The sequence below is a fragment of the Astyanax mexicanus genome, chromosome 8 (assembly GCF_023375975.1).
Source record: "Astyanax mexicanus isolate ESR-SI-001 chromosome 8, AstMex3_surface, whole genome shotgun sequence".
NCBI classification, from domain to species: domain Eukaryota; kingdom Metazoa; phylum Chordata; class Actinopteri; order Characiformes; family Acestrorhamphidae; genus Astyanax; species Astyanax mexicanus.
Genome location: NC_064415.1, coordinates 31750244 through 31770134, shown reverse-complemented (window position 1 = coordinate 31770134; position 19891 = coordinate 31750244). Strand labels below are relative to the sequence as shown.

At 38.3% G+C, this 19891-nt stretch overlaps 2 protein-coding genes across 2 annotated transcripts; one reads left to right on the top strand and one right to left on the bottom strand.

Annotated features, from left to right (window-relative positions):
- Nucleotides 1–5019: 5019 nt before the first annotated feature.
- On the bottom strand, nucleotides 5020–9207 carry LOC103023118 (uncharacterized). The gene is made up of 6 exons (XM_049482944.1): nucleotides 8520–9207; nucleotides 8040–8384; nucleotides 7169–7510; nucleotides 6826–6957; nucleotides 6413–6465; nucleotides 5020–5290 (listed from the first exon to the last, which is right to left on the bottom strand). The coding sequence occupies exons 1-6, from the start codon at nucleotides 8596–8598 to the stop codon at nucleotides 5144–5146; spliced, it is 1098 nt and encodes a 365-aa protein (XP_049338901.1). The 5' UTR covers nucleotides 8599–9207; the 3' UTR covers nucleotides 5020–5143.
- A 2217-nt stretch (nucleotides 9208–11424) lies between these two features.
- znf16l (zinc finger protein 16 like) lies at nucleotides 11425–17511 on the top strand. Its single transcript, XM_007237458.4, has 3 exons — nucleotides 11425–12270; nucleotides 14549–14746; nucleotides 16567–17511. The coding sequence occupies exons 1-3, from the start codon at nucleotides 11544–11546 to the stop codon at nucleotides 17277–17279; spliced, it is 1638 nt and encodes a 545-aa protein (XP_007237520.3). The 5' UTR covers nucleotides 11425–11543; the 3' UTR covers nucleotides 17280–17511.
- The last annotated feature ends 2380 nt before the right edge of the window (nucleotides 17512–19891 follow it).

Sequence of the window (19891 nt, the reverse complement as noted above, 5' to 3'; positions counted from 1 at the left end):
GTCAGCTGTATATTTTCATTAATATTATCATTAATAATCACCACAACACAAGGTGGGAGAGGACTAGCATATTATCCTCTGACACATGTGAAGTCAGCCACCGCCTTTTTTTAAATGCTGCCTTTTTTCGGTGGAAAGCGCAGCGACTTGGTTCTGATACATCAGTTCACAGCTGCCTTGTGCTGATCGACATCACCCTTTGGAGTGAAAAGGGGAAAGAGTGGCATCTACCCACCCAGGAGAGAAAAAGACCAATTGTGCCCTTTTGGGGGTCCAGCAGCTGATGGCAAGCTGCATGACTGGGATTGAAGCGATCTCCTAATCAAAGTGGCAGCACTCAGCCAACCAAGTTATTAGTGCATGTAGGTTTGGATATCTTTTTTCCTATTAGATTGTCATTTTAAAGCAAATCAAGCAAAACAAAATGACAATCTCCAGTCCATCAGTTTCTTTAACGGTGAGGACGCCACAGGACCACCACAGAGCATGTATTTTTTATCGTGGTGGGTTAATTTCAGAACTGCAGTGACTCTGACATGCTGATGGTGTGTTACTGTGTGTTGTGCTGTAGTTAGTAGATCAGACACAGCAGTGCTTGCAGTTCTCATTTTACACTGGTGTGTCAGTACAGAGCCGAATTATTTGTGCCTGTGTTTTTTGTTTTGCATTAACTCCTAGGTACTGGACATACAGAACAGATTTTCTTGTAAATTGTTACATATACTAAAAAAAGGTAAATACTTAACACTCATATGCATGTTTTTTAACAGTTACAAGCACTGTCTATTTTTTTAAATAATTTTATTTCTAATTTTGATCGCACTTTCTTCCAGTTTACGTGGCCAAATAACCAATCCACTCACTAGGACTCCCCCTATCACTAGTAATGCCCTAACACGAGAAGGGTGAAGACTAGCACATGCTTCCTCCGATACATGTGAAGTCAGCCACCGCCTCTTTTTGAGCTGCTGCTGATGCAGCATTGCCGAGTAGTCATCACGCTCTGAGGAAAGTGCAGCAACCCGGTTCGGATACATCAGCTCACAGATGCCTTATGCTGCGGAACCATAAACCACTTCAGACATTGTTAAGTGTTTTGGTGGAATTTTAAAAGGTGTCAAAAGTATTCACATTCATTACTCAGGTAGAAGTGTAGATACTAGTGTTTAAAAATACAAAAATACTTCTGTAGAAGTTGAAGGCCCTATTTTAGCGATCTATAGCTTATCTGTCAGGTGTGCATTGTGCAGATTTAGGGTCATTGTATCTTTGTTATCGCAGGAATGCAAGAAATACACCTTGCATGGCTTGAAAACGTGCAAAAGGCATGTCATAATTCCCTAATTAATCATGGGTGTGTTTTGGGCATAGCATGAAATTAACCAATCAGTGTGCCAGTTGTCATTCTCCTTAAGATCCAGGTGAGCTCTGACTTTGGCGCATTGATATCTTAACAGCACATCGCTTTTGCATGACTTAGCAGAGGATACTGGCCTGTGCATTCGCGCTATGAAAATACATTTATTTGTTTAGCTGGATTAGGGTGTCCATGTGTGTGTGTGTAAGGAGGGGGGATGTACACGTGGAACGTGCACGGCACTCCTTTGTGACTAATATAGGATTGGGTGGCTGACTGTTAACTGTTGTCGGGGTTTTAATCAGTCAGTGGCGCACCACCAAGATAGAAACTTGCCAGAAATGTACCTGAACACTCCTCACTTTTACACCACCACACCCATCGGTAAAAGTACAAAAAGTACTGGTTTCAAAACTACTTAATGTATAAAAGTAAAAGTAATGTAAGGGGGAAAGAGCAATTGAGCACAAAAGCTTAGGCCACATTACAGAAGCATAATTGTTTTAACTCTTGCTTTTTTTCTTGGTGAGGACATTAAAGGGAGAACTTGTGAGATCAGACCAACATACTGACAGAGAAAATGTGTTAAGCACACTCAGCCCAGCTTCCCACAGCCTGTTTGTTTTCACACACAGCATTCACCACAGGGTGTGTATAGAGTTCACCTCAGTCTAAGCCCAAACACCTTCTATCTGTTCTTCTGTTCTTTTCATTTTGTTTGCTTTCCAAATGTTATTATTTTACAATCTATGCAAAATAAAAGCACTTTTAAACTCAAACGTGTGTATCAAATAAAAGTCAGACTATATAATCACACATACATTTGTTTGTATAATGTATGTTGTACATCCAGTGTAATTGGGACTTGTGGTGTGTGGATTACCCAAAATCAATGAAATGGAAAATGAGCCCAAAGTAAGAAGCACTGCTTTATTAAATTGTAATTAACGTACATTCAGTGTTGTGCTTTACTCTCTAAGATCATAGACATTAACAATAACAGCATCACTGTGTGAAAAAAAGAAATAAAAAAAGAGCGTGCAACAAACAAAGAGAGAGATCGAGAGAATGATAGAACAACTCTGTGAAAGCGTACCATGACCACAGACCCATCACCCTCAGTGCGAATGGTTGAAACAGATAGTGTGCAGCTAACCACAGCCCGTCTCCGAGCTCTTTGCTAGCGTAAAGCGTGGGTGGCTGGCTGTTTGTGGTTATAAGGGCCGAGGTTTGAAGAAGGGAAAATCACCTCTGTATAAATAGCTTTGTTTTTTTCCATAAATAAAACCTCTCTCTCTATGTGTGATTCTATAAAGCCTTGACCACACTTTCTCACGTCAGACTAACAGACAAGACAAAAAAAAAAGGAAACAAAAACATATATGTCAAATTTTAAATCTCATTAATTGATTTTTTTCCAATATGAAATAAAAGGAATCATTTTCATGGTGTTTCTAATGTTATTTAGTTTTCCCGCCCAGCACCAGACGTCATACGCATGTTGTGTTTTCGGGCTAAATGTGGTCAGCCCAAAAATAGTCGTTGAAACTTGGGCTGGTTCAAATTTAGGCCAGGGTGGATGTCTTTTTCTGATTACATTTAGCCTTAAAATAAAGATATTTAAAAAGGACTGTCTACTTAATCTTGCATTTTTATTCTAACCAGATCTCAAGTCCAAAAATGAAATGACTCATAGGTAAAAAACCCTTAGTCATTCATCAACATGGGGAATATCATAGACTACACAAGCTAAATGAGACAAAAGGTTGTAGACCACAAATGCATTGGTGTTACAAACAGGGGGAACAAAGGCAATCCTAGCTTTACAGGGCCTTATATATAGATATTGACACAACTGTAATTAATTTAGTACTCACAGAAACAATGTATAGCATAATAGTATAGCTATTCCTCATTCCCTAAATCTAAATAATGATTTTTTTTTTCATTCACCGTCTTACCTGCTATTATAAAACAGTCATAACACTGTTCTGGGGGCACAAGTGGCCCAAACCTAAAAGTATTTACCTCATTAAAATGACAATAACCACTAGCTATATTACCATAGTTTAATGCAATGTTTTAATGTTTTATGGCCCTTGCCTTCATAACAAGCATACAAAAATCACTAGTAGTACTTTTTGGTGTATACCTAGCTAGCTAGCTAGCTCAGTTTCCTGTTGCACCTTAAATGGCGCAACTGACAGCAGAGGCTGCATCATTAAAGGTGGAATGGAAAAATAAAATAAAAGCTATTGAGAGCTTATTTCAGCTCCCTGTAACAGGGTAATTAAGCGTTTCACAATAATAGTATGTATTGGTGCAATACCTGCACCCTTTTTGAAAGTAGAAATATTTAGTGCTCCAATGCTATCACACCAGCCCGGCATGGTTGCCTACTACAAGTTCTTAAAGGGTTCTCACAGTTCATAGGGGATGATTTCACTCCCTTTAGAAAAATAAAGGGAAGAGGTACAAATTAGAAATGGCATCGGATGCACTGTGATGCACCTCCTTGGATCCGAATATAAGTGATTTTTTCCACCTCCACACACAAGACAATGCATGAAAATTCACAAGGGGCCTTTAAAAGTGAGGAGAAATGGGTTTTCTAGTACAAAATATACCCATAAATGTATGTTTTGGCTTAAAATACTGACATTCTGTAGAAATATGGTGGTGTATTTGTGGTGTAATTGTTACAACCACTTGAATTGCACAAATCCTCTCAATCGTGTTACTATACTTATAAAAAAATAAATTTGTACTGGCCACAGAATCCGCTGTGGTCATCACAATGGTCCATTGCGACATTACATCCCACTGGAAACGTGGTAGATATACAGATTAGAGTCCAAAACTAAGTGAATTTTGAAGGATCTAGAAATATTTTTGATGCATGGAGAAATCTTGCCAAATAATGGTCACATTTTAAATCAATCTGATTAATAACAGCAGTAACAGAGATCTTTCTTCACAGTGGCCCATGAAAAAAATGCCCTCATGAGCTGTTTTACTCTGTACTCTGCTGCTCTCTACTGCTGATGAACTGAATTACCTTTATTATGCAGAATCAGCCCCAAGAATGTTCCCTGTTCTTTATTTTAGAACAAAGACCTCATCTTCTGTTGATCAAGGACACAATTCAATACAAAGTAGAAAGAATTGTGTTGAACAAACAGAAAACAGTACAGAACTGAGAAACCCAGCCACTCTATCTGGAGTGTAAGTGATGATGGAAGGAGTTGGAGTTTCAATACAGAATAGATAGCAGAATCAATTTAGGAACCAGAAAATGTCCTCTATTGCTTAAAATAGTTTGTTAAATCAATGCAGTTACATTAATCAGAGTATCTATTTAATAAAGTCTGTTTAAATGTTTTTGCAATTTGACAAACAACTAGTTTTATTTCTATATTCAAAAATAAAGTATAACTTCAAGAATGAAGTTCTACCACTGATCTATGAAAATTAATCAACTTTTTGGGTGTGTATTTTACTATGCATCTCCACTGTTAAATTATATTATATTATATTATAATAAATTCTATTAGAATATTTATCGTTTCTTTATTTGTGTATTTTGTTCTTTCAATGCCAAAAGGCAAAAAAAAAAAAATATTAATATATTAATATTTTAATGAAAGGTTTTAAAGCTCTCTGTCAAATGACAATTTTAATACCAAATATAAAATATCATATATAACACATCCAAAGATGCAATAAACAACAAAACAATAACATATGCAAAAATACACTGTTTCTTCACATAAAAGGCAATTAGGGTCAGTTAGGGTTTTGGTATCTAACCGAAGAATAAACAACTACAGACGTCTCCTCATGTTTCCTCTGTTTTTTGCCTTTAGCTTCTTTCTTCTTCACAAAATTCAGGGATGCGTATTGTGGTGTGTATGCGCCCTCTTCGCGATCCCCCTAAATATAACATAATTATGAGAGTCAGTCAAAATCAGTGGATTTAATAGATTTTACACTGTTTTTTTTTTGCTATAGACAATATGTGAGAAATTGATGAACACTTTACACAGTAAGTTGGGAAAACAATAGACAAAAGCCCTATCCAGACGGGATTAGTTTCTCAGGGTGACATCTGTGAAAAATATTTCACACTTTATTTTAGTGATAAAACTTTTATATCTGGACTGCAATTGAAAAAACAGGAGGACCAGTCATTTTTTGGCTTTCTCGGTCACATGACATCAGCATCTCCTGTATTTCGCTGTTGTGTTTACGTGGATCTTCGTGGAAACACATGCCCAAAGTGTAATTATGGTGTGTAGCAGTGAACAAATAGCTATTTTATTAAACGCGAGGAGACGAAACCAGACGAAACCAGACTAAAATTGCCAGAGGACCACAGAGTTAAGCGAAAAACACTAGATAATTAAGCCTGTAATTTTCTCAGAGGACGTCTGAGAAAACACGTACATGTTCGTTCCGGATGGGAATAAAATCACGGAGGACCCCCCATAAAAGAAACAATTACCCCAGTAACTAATCCCGTCTGAATAGGGCTGAAGAGAAGGGCAAGCATATTTATCATTTGTGTTGGAAACAAATGAAATTTAACCTATTCAAGCCATGAACACAAACACAGTAGTGAGCATGCACACGGGTCTGTAATATGGGATATTGATGACAGGGTTGTGGGTTCAATACCCACTCCAGTAGATTTCAAGCTCATCACTTTAACCCAGGGATGTCCAATCTTATCTGAAAAATGTCAATGTGTCAGTAGCTTAAATATTGACCAACTGATTAAAAACCTGAAGCCCCACCAACCCTTTGTAGATAAGATTGGACATCCGTGCCTTAAGCAATGGGCCATGACTACTAGTCCATTACAGAAAACACAAAAAAATTATAATAAAAAATAAGACTGTTTTGCTGTGTAATACAGATACATTTAAATAAAAATAAATGTAAAATGTTCAGTAATTCTGAGGAACAGACAGAAGGGTGAATCAAGAGTAAGCACATTGCACAAACATGCATTACATATTACATTTTATATGACATGACATTAAAGTCACATACCTGTACATCATCCTGTGAAACTGAGGGCTTATTATCTGGCTGAGATGATAATTCTAGAAAAGAAAAATGTGGTTAAAAAAATGTGGTTGAACTGGTAATTAATATCGAATACATACTTAATAGTAAACCTAACAATATTAAATAATAATAATAATAATAATAATAATAATAATAATAATAATAATACCCAATTATACCTAGCACATATCAACACATCAGAAAATGAATTTAATTTTTATTCTTATTAAGTTATTTTAGGGCCTTAATGAATAAAAGTCGAAATAAAGATATATATATTGTTTGTATGTAAAAAATAAAATGTTTATGTCTACATTTAAATGACAAAAGAAAGAACAACTGATTTTTTTATTTATCTATTATTAATTAAGTAACAGTTATTTTAAAAAAGTTACCTCTGCAGTTTTGGCAACATATATTTTTCCGCTTGTTAACAGGAATGACAAGAAGTACCACAGATAAAATGATGAAGAACGCTAGTGTTGCTACAAGTGAGTAGATAAGTAGCTCATTCTCTTTATGATGCTCTATAAGAACAGAATACGAGAAAGAGGTTTGGACATTCATTAGATTGTCTAGGGCAGATATGTATTAGGATCACAACTAGTCAATACAATTTAAAAAAATAGTCCAACAATTTAAGAATTTACGTATTTCTAATATTTTTAGTATTTCTAGTGTTTAAAATTTTTTAAATGTACTTTCTAAGTGGTTCAAAAAAAAAAAGCCAAGCAATACCTTTCACTTTTAGATCTGTTCCGTCCCCAAACAATATCTCTCCACATGTAGCTACAGCACAGTAGTAAGTTCCAGCATCAGAGAGGCTGAGGTTGTTCTTGGGGAGTTTGTAGATACAGCTCTGTGTAGGAGAAACAGTCTCAGAGCTTTTCTTACACTGATCACTCCTGTTTCCATGAGTGTAGATGATTCCTGGATCAGATCCGTGTCTGAACCAGTACACAGTGTGATTTCCATTAGATACATTGGCATGGACTGCGCACTGAAAATCTACACTCTCTCCTTGATGAACGTGTGCGCTTATGGGTTTTTGGAGAATGGCATGGTTGCTGGTTTGAGCACCTTTGAAAAAAAAGTGATGCAAAAATGTAAGAAATGAATTTAAGCATGCTGAAAGTTTAGTTTTTTTTAGTATTTTTTTAAAAAGTCAATTTTTCAATGGAAGTTCATGTAATACAATGAAATACCAAGTAAATCTGGGAGATTTTAATTGGTCAATAGCTCAAGATATTTTGTCAAACATAAAGATATAGGAGAGATACACCGTTATATTGCATGATATCATACATTGTGTAGACTTTTTTTTAACATATGCTTAGATTTCACAGCTATAATAATGTTTACGTGCAAAAAGTTACATTTTAAGACAGATTTATTGTTTGGAAAAAAATATATACACTGATGTCAACATTGATGTCAAGTTCAAAACTTGACTGCCATATCAGTACTGACTGAGAGGAATTTGCTACAGTGAAACTCAAACACTTCACAATCACACACATCCGCAAAGAGTACAGATATGCAGTTATGATAATAAAAATGAGTTTAGCATTCTAATAGACCAGGGCTACATACTGTTAAGGGTACATACCTGATACAATCAGCAGACTTCCTTCTGCAAAGTGCATAATGCCAGCAGTGTAATGTGTACAATAGTACACAGCAGTGTCTGATGGCACAATATTAGAGATGCCAAGTCTGAACATATTAGATGTTCTTGACACATTGTATCGTAGATTGTTTTTAAATTCTTCTCCGAAATCCAAAAAATCAAATTTACTGGCGGTGACCATATTTATAGGTTTCATCCCAATGGGCTGTTTGTACCAATAGAGCAGAGATGCTTTCCCTGTGAAAGAACACTGAAGTGTAACAGAAGTTCCAACCTCAGAAGAGATGATTTGGTGCAAACTCCGAATTTCTGCTTCCTTTGTTACTGAAAAATGAAATAATAAAACACTACAAGTGAGTGTCAAACATGGTAACATTATGGTAAATTTAGGATGTTTTCTTATTTTAATTGTTGGAAAATTGCAAAAAAAAAAAAATTAATAATAAAATTTACACTTACAGATAAAGAATCCACACAAGACAATCAGGGAGATGTGCAGCCACATCGTGATGTTAGTCCTTCTGTGCCTTGAGCTCATCTGTTGACTGTTGAAAGTTCTCAACAGAAGCAAAGAGGGTCCATCCCCCTCCAGCAAAAAGCATCACCATGGTTGGGTATAGTAGCATTTAACATTTTCTATATAAGGAATGGCTTGACATAATTGGCTCTAAGAACAGAATGTGTTAAATATTCACCGTAACTGCGGTTGTTGGTGCAGTCAGTCAGATGTCCTGGGTGATGCAACTGTTTAAATGTTTGCCCTGTTAAGCAAATCTCCCATCTATTCGGCTATAGTAAATCCAAGATGGTCACCAGTCTAGTCCTTTGTTTTTGTGCCTGCATTCAGCAAAATAGCTGAATTATTTAAAATCTCAGACAAAACTAAGGCTTATCTTAGGTCCTGGGTGGGGTGACTGTTTAAGCATTTGCCCTGTCATCAGATGCCTATTATTTAGAGGTTATTCAACTTCCAAATTTAAAGTTATGTTGATGAATTAAATTATACCTTAAAATTTGGATCTGGAGTTGCTCATTCAAACCAACCGAAACCATATTTTATTTGTTAAAATTCTATAAATGAAGGACTAATTTAATTTAATAACTGAAGAAAATGCTGAAGAATGTACAAAAGAAGCACATTACAATTTGTTTTGAGCAAGATAATTAGGTCTATAAAGTTCACTTTAGTTCCGTAAGCAAAGAAATAACAAGTAAAAAGTAATTTGAACATCAACAAAAAATCACACCTCCTTGTTGTTTTAAAACTAAAAAGAGAAAAGTCAGAATTTAGTAGGGTTAAATCCAAATGAACACTTTTGGCCACGAATAAACAAAATATTTGGGCAAAGGCTGAAAACTAAATGCCTATTTTAACAGGGTTTGATTAATTTTGCCACTGTTTTCACTATTGCATGAATTAAATAGGATAAGTGTATTTTTGTCATGCTTTTTAAAGAAAACGTAATTACAAAATTACAGTATTGTAGGGTACGCTACTATACCCTGAACATTTTAACCCATTCTCTATCCCATCTGATTAAAAATACTTTTAGGCCTAATAATTTCAGTTGCCAAATATTTGGTGCATTCCTTCAATTAACTCTCAATCTGCTACAGCAGTAGTAACTTCATATGCTTTTGTTAAAGGCGTATTTGAGTTTTTGCTCAAAAAACTTCCAAAGATTGTAGAGCTGTCGAATGTTGGTGTTCTTTACATCTCTATCAAGCACATCTTTATCGTCAATCTCCACAGGGTTGAGGATTACTCACTGATGCTCACTGGTACTCTTAAATTAAGTTGAGAAGTTTACCGTCCTTCTGTGTTCGACATCATTTCATAGAGACGGCGATTTTGTTTCACCAATAATATCCAATATTATATTAGTACATTCCCCTCTGGTGGCACTGTATCTGTGATCGCATTCCATACATTTTGTTTCATTACACTTGTCATTGCACTTCCCTGACCTGAGGGGCTAAATGTGCCCATTACAGTCAGATGATTCATAAACGTACCTTCCAGTAGGACATTTGTCTCAGTTAGAAAGAAATTAGTTCCCTTTGGCTTAGTTTGTGTTGTGTTGTGCAATATGTTCTATTTATGAATGACTCTGACACAACTGCATTCAGGTGTGTAATTATGTGGAACTCATTATCACTCTTTGAATATTTAAATATATAAGAAGGTCTCATTCTTTTGCAATTACAGTCATTGTGTGCTGTCTCAAATGACAAAAGAAAATAAATAAACTCAACAAATCTCAACAAATGTTTTTTATCTACTGGAAGATTTCGCATATGATTTGGCAGGGAACATAATACATTTCATAAAAATGTATACATATACAAAGCATCACCATATTCTCTTTTTAGGCCCTCTGCAGTTTTATATAAGTTGAGCTTATCAAGCATTGTTAATTATAAATTTCAACACTTTCAACTTTTTTAATGCTTTTTTTTTTTTTTTAAAAAACCTTCTTTCAGCCACAATAATCATCCCAAAAGAGCCCAAAGGTGATGTGTATGTCACAGACCATTTTTAACTTTTTTGGCTGTGTAAAGTTCCTTACAACACTTCATCTATCATTTTAACTTATTATTCAGTATTAATAAGGTCTATATGCTGAACATCCTGAGAGCATCACAGGCAGGTTTTATGTTCCATATAGGTAGTTCTGTTTTGATTTCCAGACTGAAATGTTTAAAGTATGTATTACAAAAATGTTGCATCATGTTTGTTACAACAGGGTTTTAACCTTAAAATACACTGCCTGGCCAAAAAAGGTTGCCACCTGGATTTAACTTGTGCTGAAAGAATGAGGTTATCTGACTACCTGAATATGCTGAATATAGACCAGGTTATTCCGTCAATGGATTTTTTTTTTTCCCTGATGGCACGGGCATATTCCAAGATGACAATGCCAGGATTCATCTTGCTGGAATTGTGAAAGAGTGCAGGGTTCAGGGAGCATGAGATCATAATTTTCCCACATGGATTGTTCACCACAGAGTCCAGACCTTAACCACATTGAGAATCTTTGGGAAAAATTAAAAATTAATTTGCATTGAAATAAATATTGTGACATTGCAGAAGGTTATCCAAACAATGCTACAGGGAATGCATGCCACAATGAAAGCTAAAGACTTTTTTTTTGGCCAGGCAGTTTATTTACAAGTTTGTGCCTGTAAAATATAAAATATAAATAAGCTTCATTTTTTAATCAATATGAAGTAATATTCAAAAAAGTCTGAGCTCTTATTGGTTAATATATTGAAAACAGGTTTCTGGGTGTCAGGAATAATATTATCACATTTGTTTTGTTTTGTTTTGTCACATACACAGGGGGCGCCATTTTTGTACCTCCACTTCCTGTGAGGACGGAAGTTGTGGCTGAACTCTACGGTGCTTGTGCACCTAACGGCGTCTGTTGGCGAGAAGCATCCACAACAGAGCGAAATCCGCCCGAAACCGAGAGTTTAAACATGAGCCGTAAACGGAACCACGGCTACATCGAGGCGGGCCAGTCCTCCGAGTGTCCGCCGGCGCTGCTGGACGGGGGCGGGGGCGGGAGCGGCGGCTCGGCGGCGGCGGGTCGCTGTGAGGAGGAGCTGTGTGAGCTGGAGTCCGATGAGGAGCTGCTGTGCTCGGTGGGAGAGATCAGCGAGCACCTGGGCAGGAACATCACCGTGGTGCTGGAGGCGGCGCTGTCCGAGATCCGTAAGATCGTCAGCGTGAGGATCCGGGTCCTGAAGATGGAGCTGCGGGAGAAGAGCGACGAGATCGAGCTGCTGAAGGCGAGGCTGGAGTGTGTGGAGAGGGACAGCCGGGAGGCGGGCATGGACCCCGCCGCCGCTTACCCCCGGAGAGCCGAGCTGCTGGGGCAGAAATACGGCTCAGATCAGAAGAAGCTGAAGGCTGGAGCTCCTGTGGTGAAGAAGGAGAACATCAACGCCATCTGTGACTATCTGATGAAGGACAAGAACTCCAGAGGCAGCGGAGCCGAGGGGGAGGGGGAGCAGCTCGGCCCGGGGGCAGGAGACCCCGAGAGGAGCCTGTGGACTGACAGCGGGATGAGCCACGGAGGCCCCGGGGAGCCCGGCAGCGACCCCGGGGCAGAGGACATCTTCAGCATGCTGCCCTCGGGCAGTAAACGCCTGTACGACTATGAGTGGATGGCAGGAGTGGAGCTCAACTCAACTGACTTCAAAGGTAAAAAGGCTTTTGTAGAGGTGGGTAGAGAAAGTAGGTTTAACGGGCTGGGGGTCTTCTGGTGAAAATGAAAAAAGCACAGCATGGCTTGGTCAAGCTGGTTAAATTTTTTGACCAGTATAGAGGGTGTTCATTTGTTTGGGTTTGATGGGTTAGCTGGTCCACAAGCAGCTATATCAACCTGACCAATCTAGACAACTAGTTTGACTAAGATTGTAATAGTTGACCAGCATGACTGGCAAAATTAAGCTGTTTTATTAGTTGAATACTCAACTATTATATCTGCCGTGCTGTCACTTTAAATTAAAGGAAGCAGCTGAATATGAGATGCTAAAAAAAACAAAGCATGGCCTGGTCAATCTGGTTAAGTTCTTTGACCTGCTTAGATTTTGACTAGTATAGGATGATCTTTTGTTTTGATTTGATGGTTTAGTTATGGTCTACAAGCAGCTGTATATACCTGATCAGGCTAGACAACCAGTATGACTAAGCTCGACTGTGCTGGTTGACCAGCATGACCATCAAGACCAAGCTGGTTAACCAGCATGACCATCAAGACCAAGCTGTTAACCAGCATGACCATCAAGACCAAGCTGTTACCAGCATGACTATCAAGACCAAGCTGTTAACCAGCATGAACATCAAGACCAAGCTGTTACCAGCATGACTATCAAGACCAAGCTGGTTAACCAGCATGACCATCAAGACCAAGCTGTTAACCAGCATGACCATCAAGACCAAGCTGTTAACCAGCATGACTATCAAGACCAAGCTGTTAACCAGCATGACTATCAAGACCAAGCTGTTAACCAGCATGACTATCAAGACCAAGCTGTTAACCAGCATGACTATCAAGACCAAGCTGGTTAACCAGCATGACCATCAAGACCAAGCTGTTAACCAGCATGACCATCAAGACCAAGCTGTTAACCAGCATGACTATCAAGACCAAGCTGGTTAACCAGCATGACCATCAAGACCAAGCTGTTAACCAGCATGACCATCAAGACCAAGCTGTTAACCAGCATGACCATCAAGACCAAGCTGTTAACCAGCATGACCATCAAGACCAAGCTGTTAACCAGCATGACTATCAAGACCAAGCTGTTAACCAGCATGACCATCAAGACCAAGCTGTTAACCAGCATGACCATCAATACCAAGCTGTTAACCAGCATGACCATCAATACCAAGCTGTTAACCAGCATGACTATCAAGACCAAGCTGTTAACCAGCATGAACATCAATACCAAGCTGTTAACCAGCATGAACATCAATACCAAGCTGTTAACCAGCATGACTATCAATACCAAGCTGTTAACCAACATGACTATCAAGACCAAGCTGTTTTTTTATAAGTCAAATAGTCAATGACATGTCATCTCTTTAAAATAAGAGAAACAATTCATATTGAACATGAGATTCTGAAAAAAAAAAAACAGCATGGCTTGGTCAAGATTGTTAATTTGCAGACCTGCTTAGTGTGTTCTTTTGTTTGGATTTGATGGTTAAGCTGTTCTTCAAGCAGCTGTATAAACCTGATTGGGCTAGACAACCAGTGTGACCAAGCTTGATTGTGCTGGTTCACCAGCATGACCATCAAAACCAAGCTGGTTAACCAGCTTGACCACTGAACATAAGATTTAAATGACCTTTCAGTTCTCGGAACATGTATGAATGTGGAAAATACTTATATTTAGTGAGTAATTATTTAATTTGTTGTGTAAGGGCTCTTGCAGAGACAGAGTTGAGTGTAAACTGTGTGAGTAAGCCTATCACCCCTCTGCCATTGTGTATATGTAGTGCAGTGCTGTTACACATGAAAGTGTAGGGCCAACTTGGCCAAAACTATTTGCTATGTTTCACTGACTAAGTAAACAGCCAGTGCACTTGATTATGATGTTTAGAATGGTAAATAAAGTCGTCAGGTATGTTTCTACACAAGACTTTATGTCATCCCTCCGGAAAGCAAACAATGTCAACACAAATGATCCATGTACAATATTTACTTGGAATTAAATCACACACAGATGATAATTGTGTTGCAGAAGTGATCTTACCATATAAACAGTTCTTTATTGTATCTGACATTGTATCAGAATATCTTGATCTAGTTAAACAGTAGAAATTATGCTCTTTTATGCTCATTATATGTTCTGAAAAGCATATTCAAACATATTCTGGTGTATCTTGTCATAACCATTAGGAAATCTTCACTCAGCGTGTTTCAAAACTGTAATGTGTAATGACTCACTTGCTGTGTTGTTTTTTTCCCCAGGTGAGTCAGAGACAAAATGTGAGAATATCTCTTCAGGAAGAGAGGCTGAGGAAGAGGAAAGAGGATCAGAAGAAGGGAGAGGAGAGTTGGGGCTGGTCTCTGACGCACCCTCTGCTTCATTTCCTCTGGACAGTCATGCTTCCTCAGGGGAGGAAAGGAGCAGCCCTGTGGGGGACAGTATGGACAGATTAGACCCAGGTAAGTGCTGTACAGATTGCTATCTCTGAAATTTTCAAGCATGAAGTCAGTTAGGTACTAAATGTTTTATGAAGGACAGTCTCATATTTCTAAACAAAAAAAAAATCATGCAGTTATTTGTCATGGATTACTGTCATTTTGCTCTAAGACTTCCCCAATCTCTGATTGGACCAACACTCTATTGTTTCCAGCACAATCAAAACCAAACGAAATATGCTGATGCAATCATGTCATAGAAAGCCAAATCACAGCATGTTTACAACACTATATGATTGTTGCTTTCTGTTAACTATGCATGAGAAATAACTGTCACAAAAAGTGACAGTTTAGAATGTGCTCCATTATGCACACATCAAGTGATTTCAATGTAGTGCTTTAAAGTAAGAGCTGAATGTCCAGGGAGGTCAGTCAGACTTTAGAGATTGAGCACACTTTTAAATAGACATTTAAAAATAGTTGGTGACCAAACAAAATTGATCAGTCCAAAATGACATTTAAATAAACTATTTAACAAAAAGAAAGTGGTTTTAGTTCATTGTTAACCCCTTTAACAGGCAGATATTGCAGATTTCTATTCAGTCATTACATAAAAAGTTTTAATTTTTATAATAAACATTTACTGAAAATACTAATTGTAAATTGTAATAGAACATATGTATATTTTGAATTAAGTAAATCTTCAACTGTTAAAATGAATAAAAATTCATGTAAATTAATAAAAATCATTAAATTGGTGTTTTCCTAAACTTTTATTTTAAAGTCAGAATTTTCCTGAATACAAATCAAACATTTTATGTCCTCCAAACCTTTTGTTTTGTTACGGTTGTCTAGTTTTTATGTCTCTTTTTAAACATGCAGAATTTTGGTTGATTCCTGTTACTAATGTGAAATTATTAAAAAACCCTTTACAGATTCTTTACGGATAGTTTTTGTAGTAACTCATAACATGATCAGGATTGTATCATCAGATATTAAGGAAACATGATAAGTTAAAGCACCGACGGTATGAGTATGTCAGCCAATATTTTCTGATTTTATATGCGTGGCACATCAATGAAATCTGTGAGGTTTGAGGCTCCAAACATATGTCTACCACCATTTCCATATTTCCATTTCCACACCCTGGGTTGCCAGTTATAGAACATAACGGAACACAAACAGTGAGCTTTTGAAATGGGCAAGTTGGCAATTTTTTTTCCTGCTGAACAAGTAATCACTGAGCTTCAGTAAGGTTCGCTAACTATAGCTGGGCAATTTACCACCATCACTAGTGTAATAGAGATGGGCATTTTGGACATTGCAAACCTATATATTCCCTGATCAGCTACAGACCACCTTGTGGCAGGTGTCACTGTGACTCAATCTAGCAACCTGAATGAGCTTTGTGTCTGGGAAGGAGCAAGTGGGGCAGAAGCCATTTGTAGCCATTTGACAAGCTCACTCGCATTCATTACTGATTGTTCCATTAAATGGAGAGTGGAGAATAGAGAGTGGACAGGTAGTTTCTTCAAGTGTCCAGTAGGAGTCTCTAAAGCCCTCAAAGTTTTCAGAATGTTAATGTAAAAACTTCATTAAAAACTTCAGTAAAAACATTTTCACTTGCAGCCTTTTTTTTTTACATAGCACAGCCTGTTAAGGGGTTAATTTTAAAAAGCTGGGGTTTTGCTTATAGAATCACAGAAAGGAGACTTTGTTCAGATCAAAAAACTAAAATAGGACACCCCTATTTGTTTTACCTTAATTCCTTTTTCTTGTACCATTTTGTCTCAAGCCTCTGCTTTTTTGCTTCTCAATGTTTTCTTTCTTATTTTTTTCCTCAGGCCAACACTTCTCCTCTCACACCTTCATTTGCCCCTTCTGCGGAACCCTCTGCCCCGACTCCACATTCCTGGAGGAGCACATGAAGCTGATGCACCGAGACGAGAGCATCCAGGCCATGCAGTCCACCTCCTCCACATCCCGCGGGGAGGGTTCTGAAGGAGATGCAGGGCGGGCCGCGGGGGTCCCGGAGGCTGCGACTGCGGTTCGGCTGCCTCGGGAGAGGAAGGTGGAGGGGGGCTACGAGTGCGGCGACTGCGGCCGTCACTTCAACTACCTGGGAAACCTGCGGCAGCACCAGCGCATCCACACCGGCGAGAAGCCCTTCGTGTGCCCCGAATGTGGCGAGCGCTTCCGGCACGCCGCCCGCCTCAAGAGCCACCGACTGAGCCACAGCGGCAACCAGAGCCCCTTCCCCTGCCCGCAGTGTGGCAAAGGCTTCCCGGTGCTGTCCGGCCTCAAGCGGCACCAGCGTGTTCATACGGGAGAAAGCCCCTACGCCTGCCCCCAGTGCGGCCGCCGCTTCAAAGAGCTGGGCAACCTGTACACGCACATGCGCATTCACAGCGGAGCCACGCCCTACTCCTGTTACCAGTGCGGGCGAAGCTTCCGCCACTTAGGTACGTACAAAAGCCATCGCTGCACGCCAGCTACACAGCTGCCCAGCGGCCACGGACCGGCGTGGGCTCAGGAGGACAAGGTACAGACGGGGTAACAGAGCCATACTGACTTAAATATGACTTTAAATATGGTACTACAGGCGTTTGCTCCTTTCTACAGCTATTCAGTTTGAGGAATAGCAGGACTCTTGGGACGAGCGTGCTCTTGGACAGATGTGCACAGTTGTAGGACATTTTAAAAGGGAAGAACTATTTATGAGCTCCCATTTGTGGGAGGTTATTTCTGATATACTAGTACAGATCAAACTAAAGGGATATTGTTTTTTTTAGTTTCAATAAGCTGTTCCTATAATGTTCTTTTTATTTTGCCAACATTTCTGAAGAACTTAAGCAAGTAGCAGCTACTAAATTCTGTTCTCAAGCGTTCGGAATCTTCAATTAAGCTAAATCAAGCCTAAACAGCAATCCACCATGACATAAACCACTGCCAGGCCAAGTGAATATCTTTGATTGTTTTTACAGTATGTGTCTACTAGCACTTAAGCCTCAAAGCATCCTATTCTTTTCAATGGAGAGAGACGCCACATGCCGCAGTGCATGCTGGGTTGTATTGCGCAGCGTTGAGTGCAGCCCCGCGCTTCGGCGAAAAAGTTCAGCAGAGCTCAACTTTATTCAAATTAATCCGGCCACCTTACTGCATCCAGCCAATCATGGAAGAGCAGGCTGTGACTTCACAAACATAGGAACCTCACACACGTACACTTACACACAGAACAGCGCCTTTCAACCACAGAAGAGAAGCAAAATATGGATTTATAAAACTATAGATCACAGTGAAAAATGAAAAATCTAAAACTTATGATTGCTTATGATTACTTCTGTTGCAAATATCAATTCAAAAACGTCACAGACACGCCCATGCATGGCGAGCCAAGATATACAACACATTGGAATGTGCGTTGGAGAAAAGTGCTGGTGGACACGTACCTTTAGGCAGCAAGTAACCAATCAATTTTTGAAGTTGAATATATTTCAGAACATCAGGCAGGTCTAAGTGGGAGGGTAATGGAAGGTATAATGGATGGTACATACAAAAGATTTAAGGGATCAGCTACTATCATTGTAGTGTTAGTGTTACTACAGGATACCTTCAGAGGTTTTGTGCTGGCACAGTTGAGACTGTTCTACACAGTTCTGGGCAGGTCATTTTAATGTTCTGGCTGATCAGTGTATAATGCAAGTGATGCGAACCCTAGCAGATACTGGCAACAGCACTATAGCTTGGACTAGGCCTGTTATAATGAGATATTTTTGTGGACGATATATCGTCCCAGAAATGATTGCGATAAACAGTATTATAATGTCATTTAAACACAATTGAAATGCCACTGACTTAATGTAATATTATAGCATAGCATAAAGTCATGTCCCTTTATTGTATAAACGCCGATAATGTAATTATTGTGGCAGGCCTAGCTTAAACAAAATTATTAGTGTTAAAAGTGTTACAGAGCTTTGCTGACAGTTTAGCAGCTCACTATTGGCTTCTACTGTTTGTCCTGTATTCTGTAATTCAGTCAGTCAGTGGCCCTTAATCAACAAAGCTGCAGAGAGTAAAGCGTAAGGTAAAAAAAAGGTGTCTTTTTTCCATTTACAATCAAATTCACTAGTTCATCAGTGAGTGCACATGAGCTGAAATCACTCTTTTTATGTTTAAATAATCAAACTGATCAATATTCGCAATAATATGAAAAAACGATTCTGTACAGACAATGACTGTCCATGTACTACAGTGAGGGTACTTACTTACAAACACTGTTAAAAATACTGTTAAGATCATATAATACTGCAATAATGTAATTCACACATCCAGTTTTATTGCACTCTTTATTTGCACACCATTTTTATTTGACTATTTTATTATTTTGAATTACTAACAACAAATTGTCTAGTATTAAATCAACACTTATGGTTGCTAAATTAACCTTTTCAGACCTGAATTATGTTCCAGTGAAAAATATAAAATATAAGCCATTTTTTGTCTGCAATGCACACAAAAGTAAACTTCCAATAGTCTAAAGAGAAATCTGTATAAAAAATTGAATCCAATTAACTAAAACATTTAATTGGTTAACTGTCCTTTGCATTGGATACCTGTGTTTTTTTATTTTTATTTTAGAGTTGATATTGACCTTTTTACTTCACAAATCATCTATAAACAGTAATATTAACGTGATAAAAGTGTCATAAATTTCATTAAACTTTGTAAAAAAAAAAATTAGCTTTTACTTTGCCTCTTTGGCTCTAGTGCTGTCATGCCCAAATGTCTGAGTTGCTGTTTTTTTCTGATGCAGTGGGTGGTGCTAAGCTACTGTAATTTTTTTATTGACTGGTAAATGTTCTGTTCTGATGGATAAAAGGCTTTAATTAGCGTTATGTGCAACAGAACATAAAAATAGAAAGTGCATGCTTTCCGTTGTAATGGACGCAGGGTCTGAAAGGGTTAAGGCTGTGAGTATTAAAAATCAGCACATACATTTTTAATGCAACATGTGTGGGTTAGGGGTGTAACAAAGCACTGTCGCACGATGCATCACAATAAAAAAAAAAAGTGACTTGTGGCAACGTATACTATTCCATGTTCTGTTTATGCACAGGTTTTGGCTCTCCAGGCTTTGACTCTCGTGGGTTCAGAGAGATGATCCTT

Coding starts and splice junctions, on each gene's coding strand:
- znf16l (XM_007237458.4), top strand. CDS start 11,544: ATGAGCCGTAAACGGAACCACGGCTACATCGAGGCGGGCCAGTCCTCC. Junction 12,271..14,548: donor CAACTCAACTGACTTCAAAG/GTAAAAAGGCTT, acceptor TTTTTTCCCCAG/GTGAGTCAGAGACAAAATGT. Junction 14,747..16,566: donor TATGGACAGATTAGACCCAG/GTAAGTGCTGTA, acceptor TTTTTTCCTCAG/GCCAACACTTCTCCTCTCAC.
- LOC103023118 (XM_049482944.1), bottom strand. CDS start 8,598: ATGAGCTCAAGGCACAGAAGGACTAACATCACGATGTGGCTGCACATC. Junction 7,511..8,039: donor AAGTCTGCTGATTGTATCAG/GTATGTACCCTT, acceptor TTTTTTTCAAAG/GTGCTCAAACCAGCAACCAT. Junction 5,291..6,412: donor TTTCACAGGATGATGTACAG/GTATGTGACTTT, acceptor TGTTATATTTAG/GGGGATCGCGAAGAGGGCGC.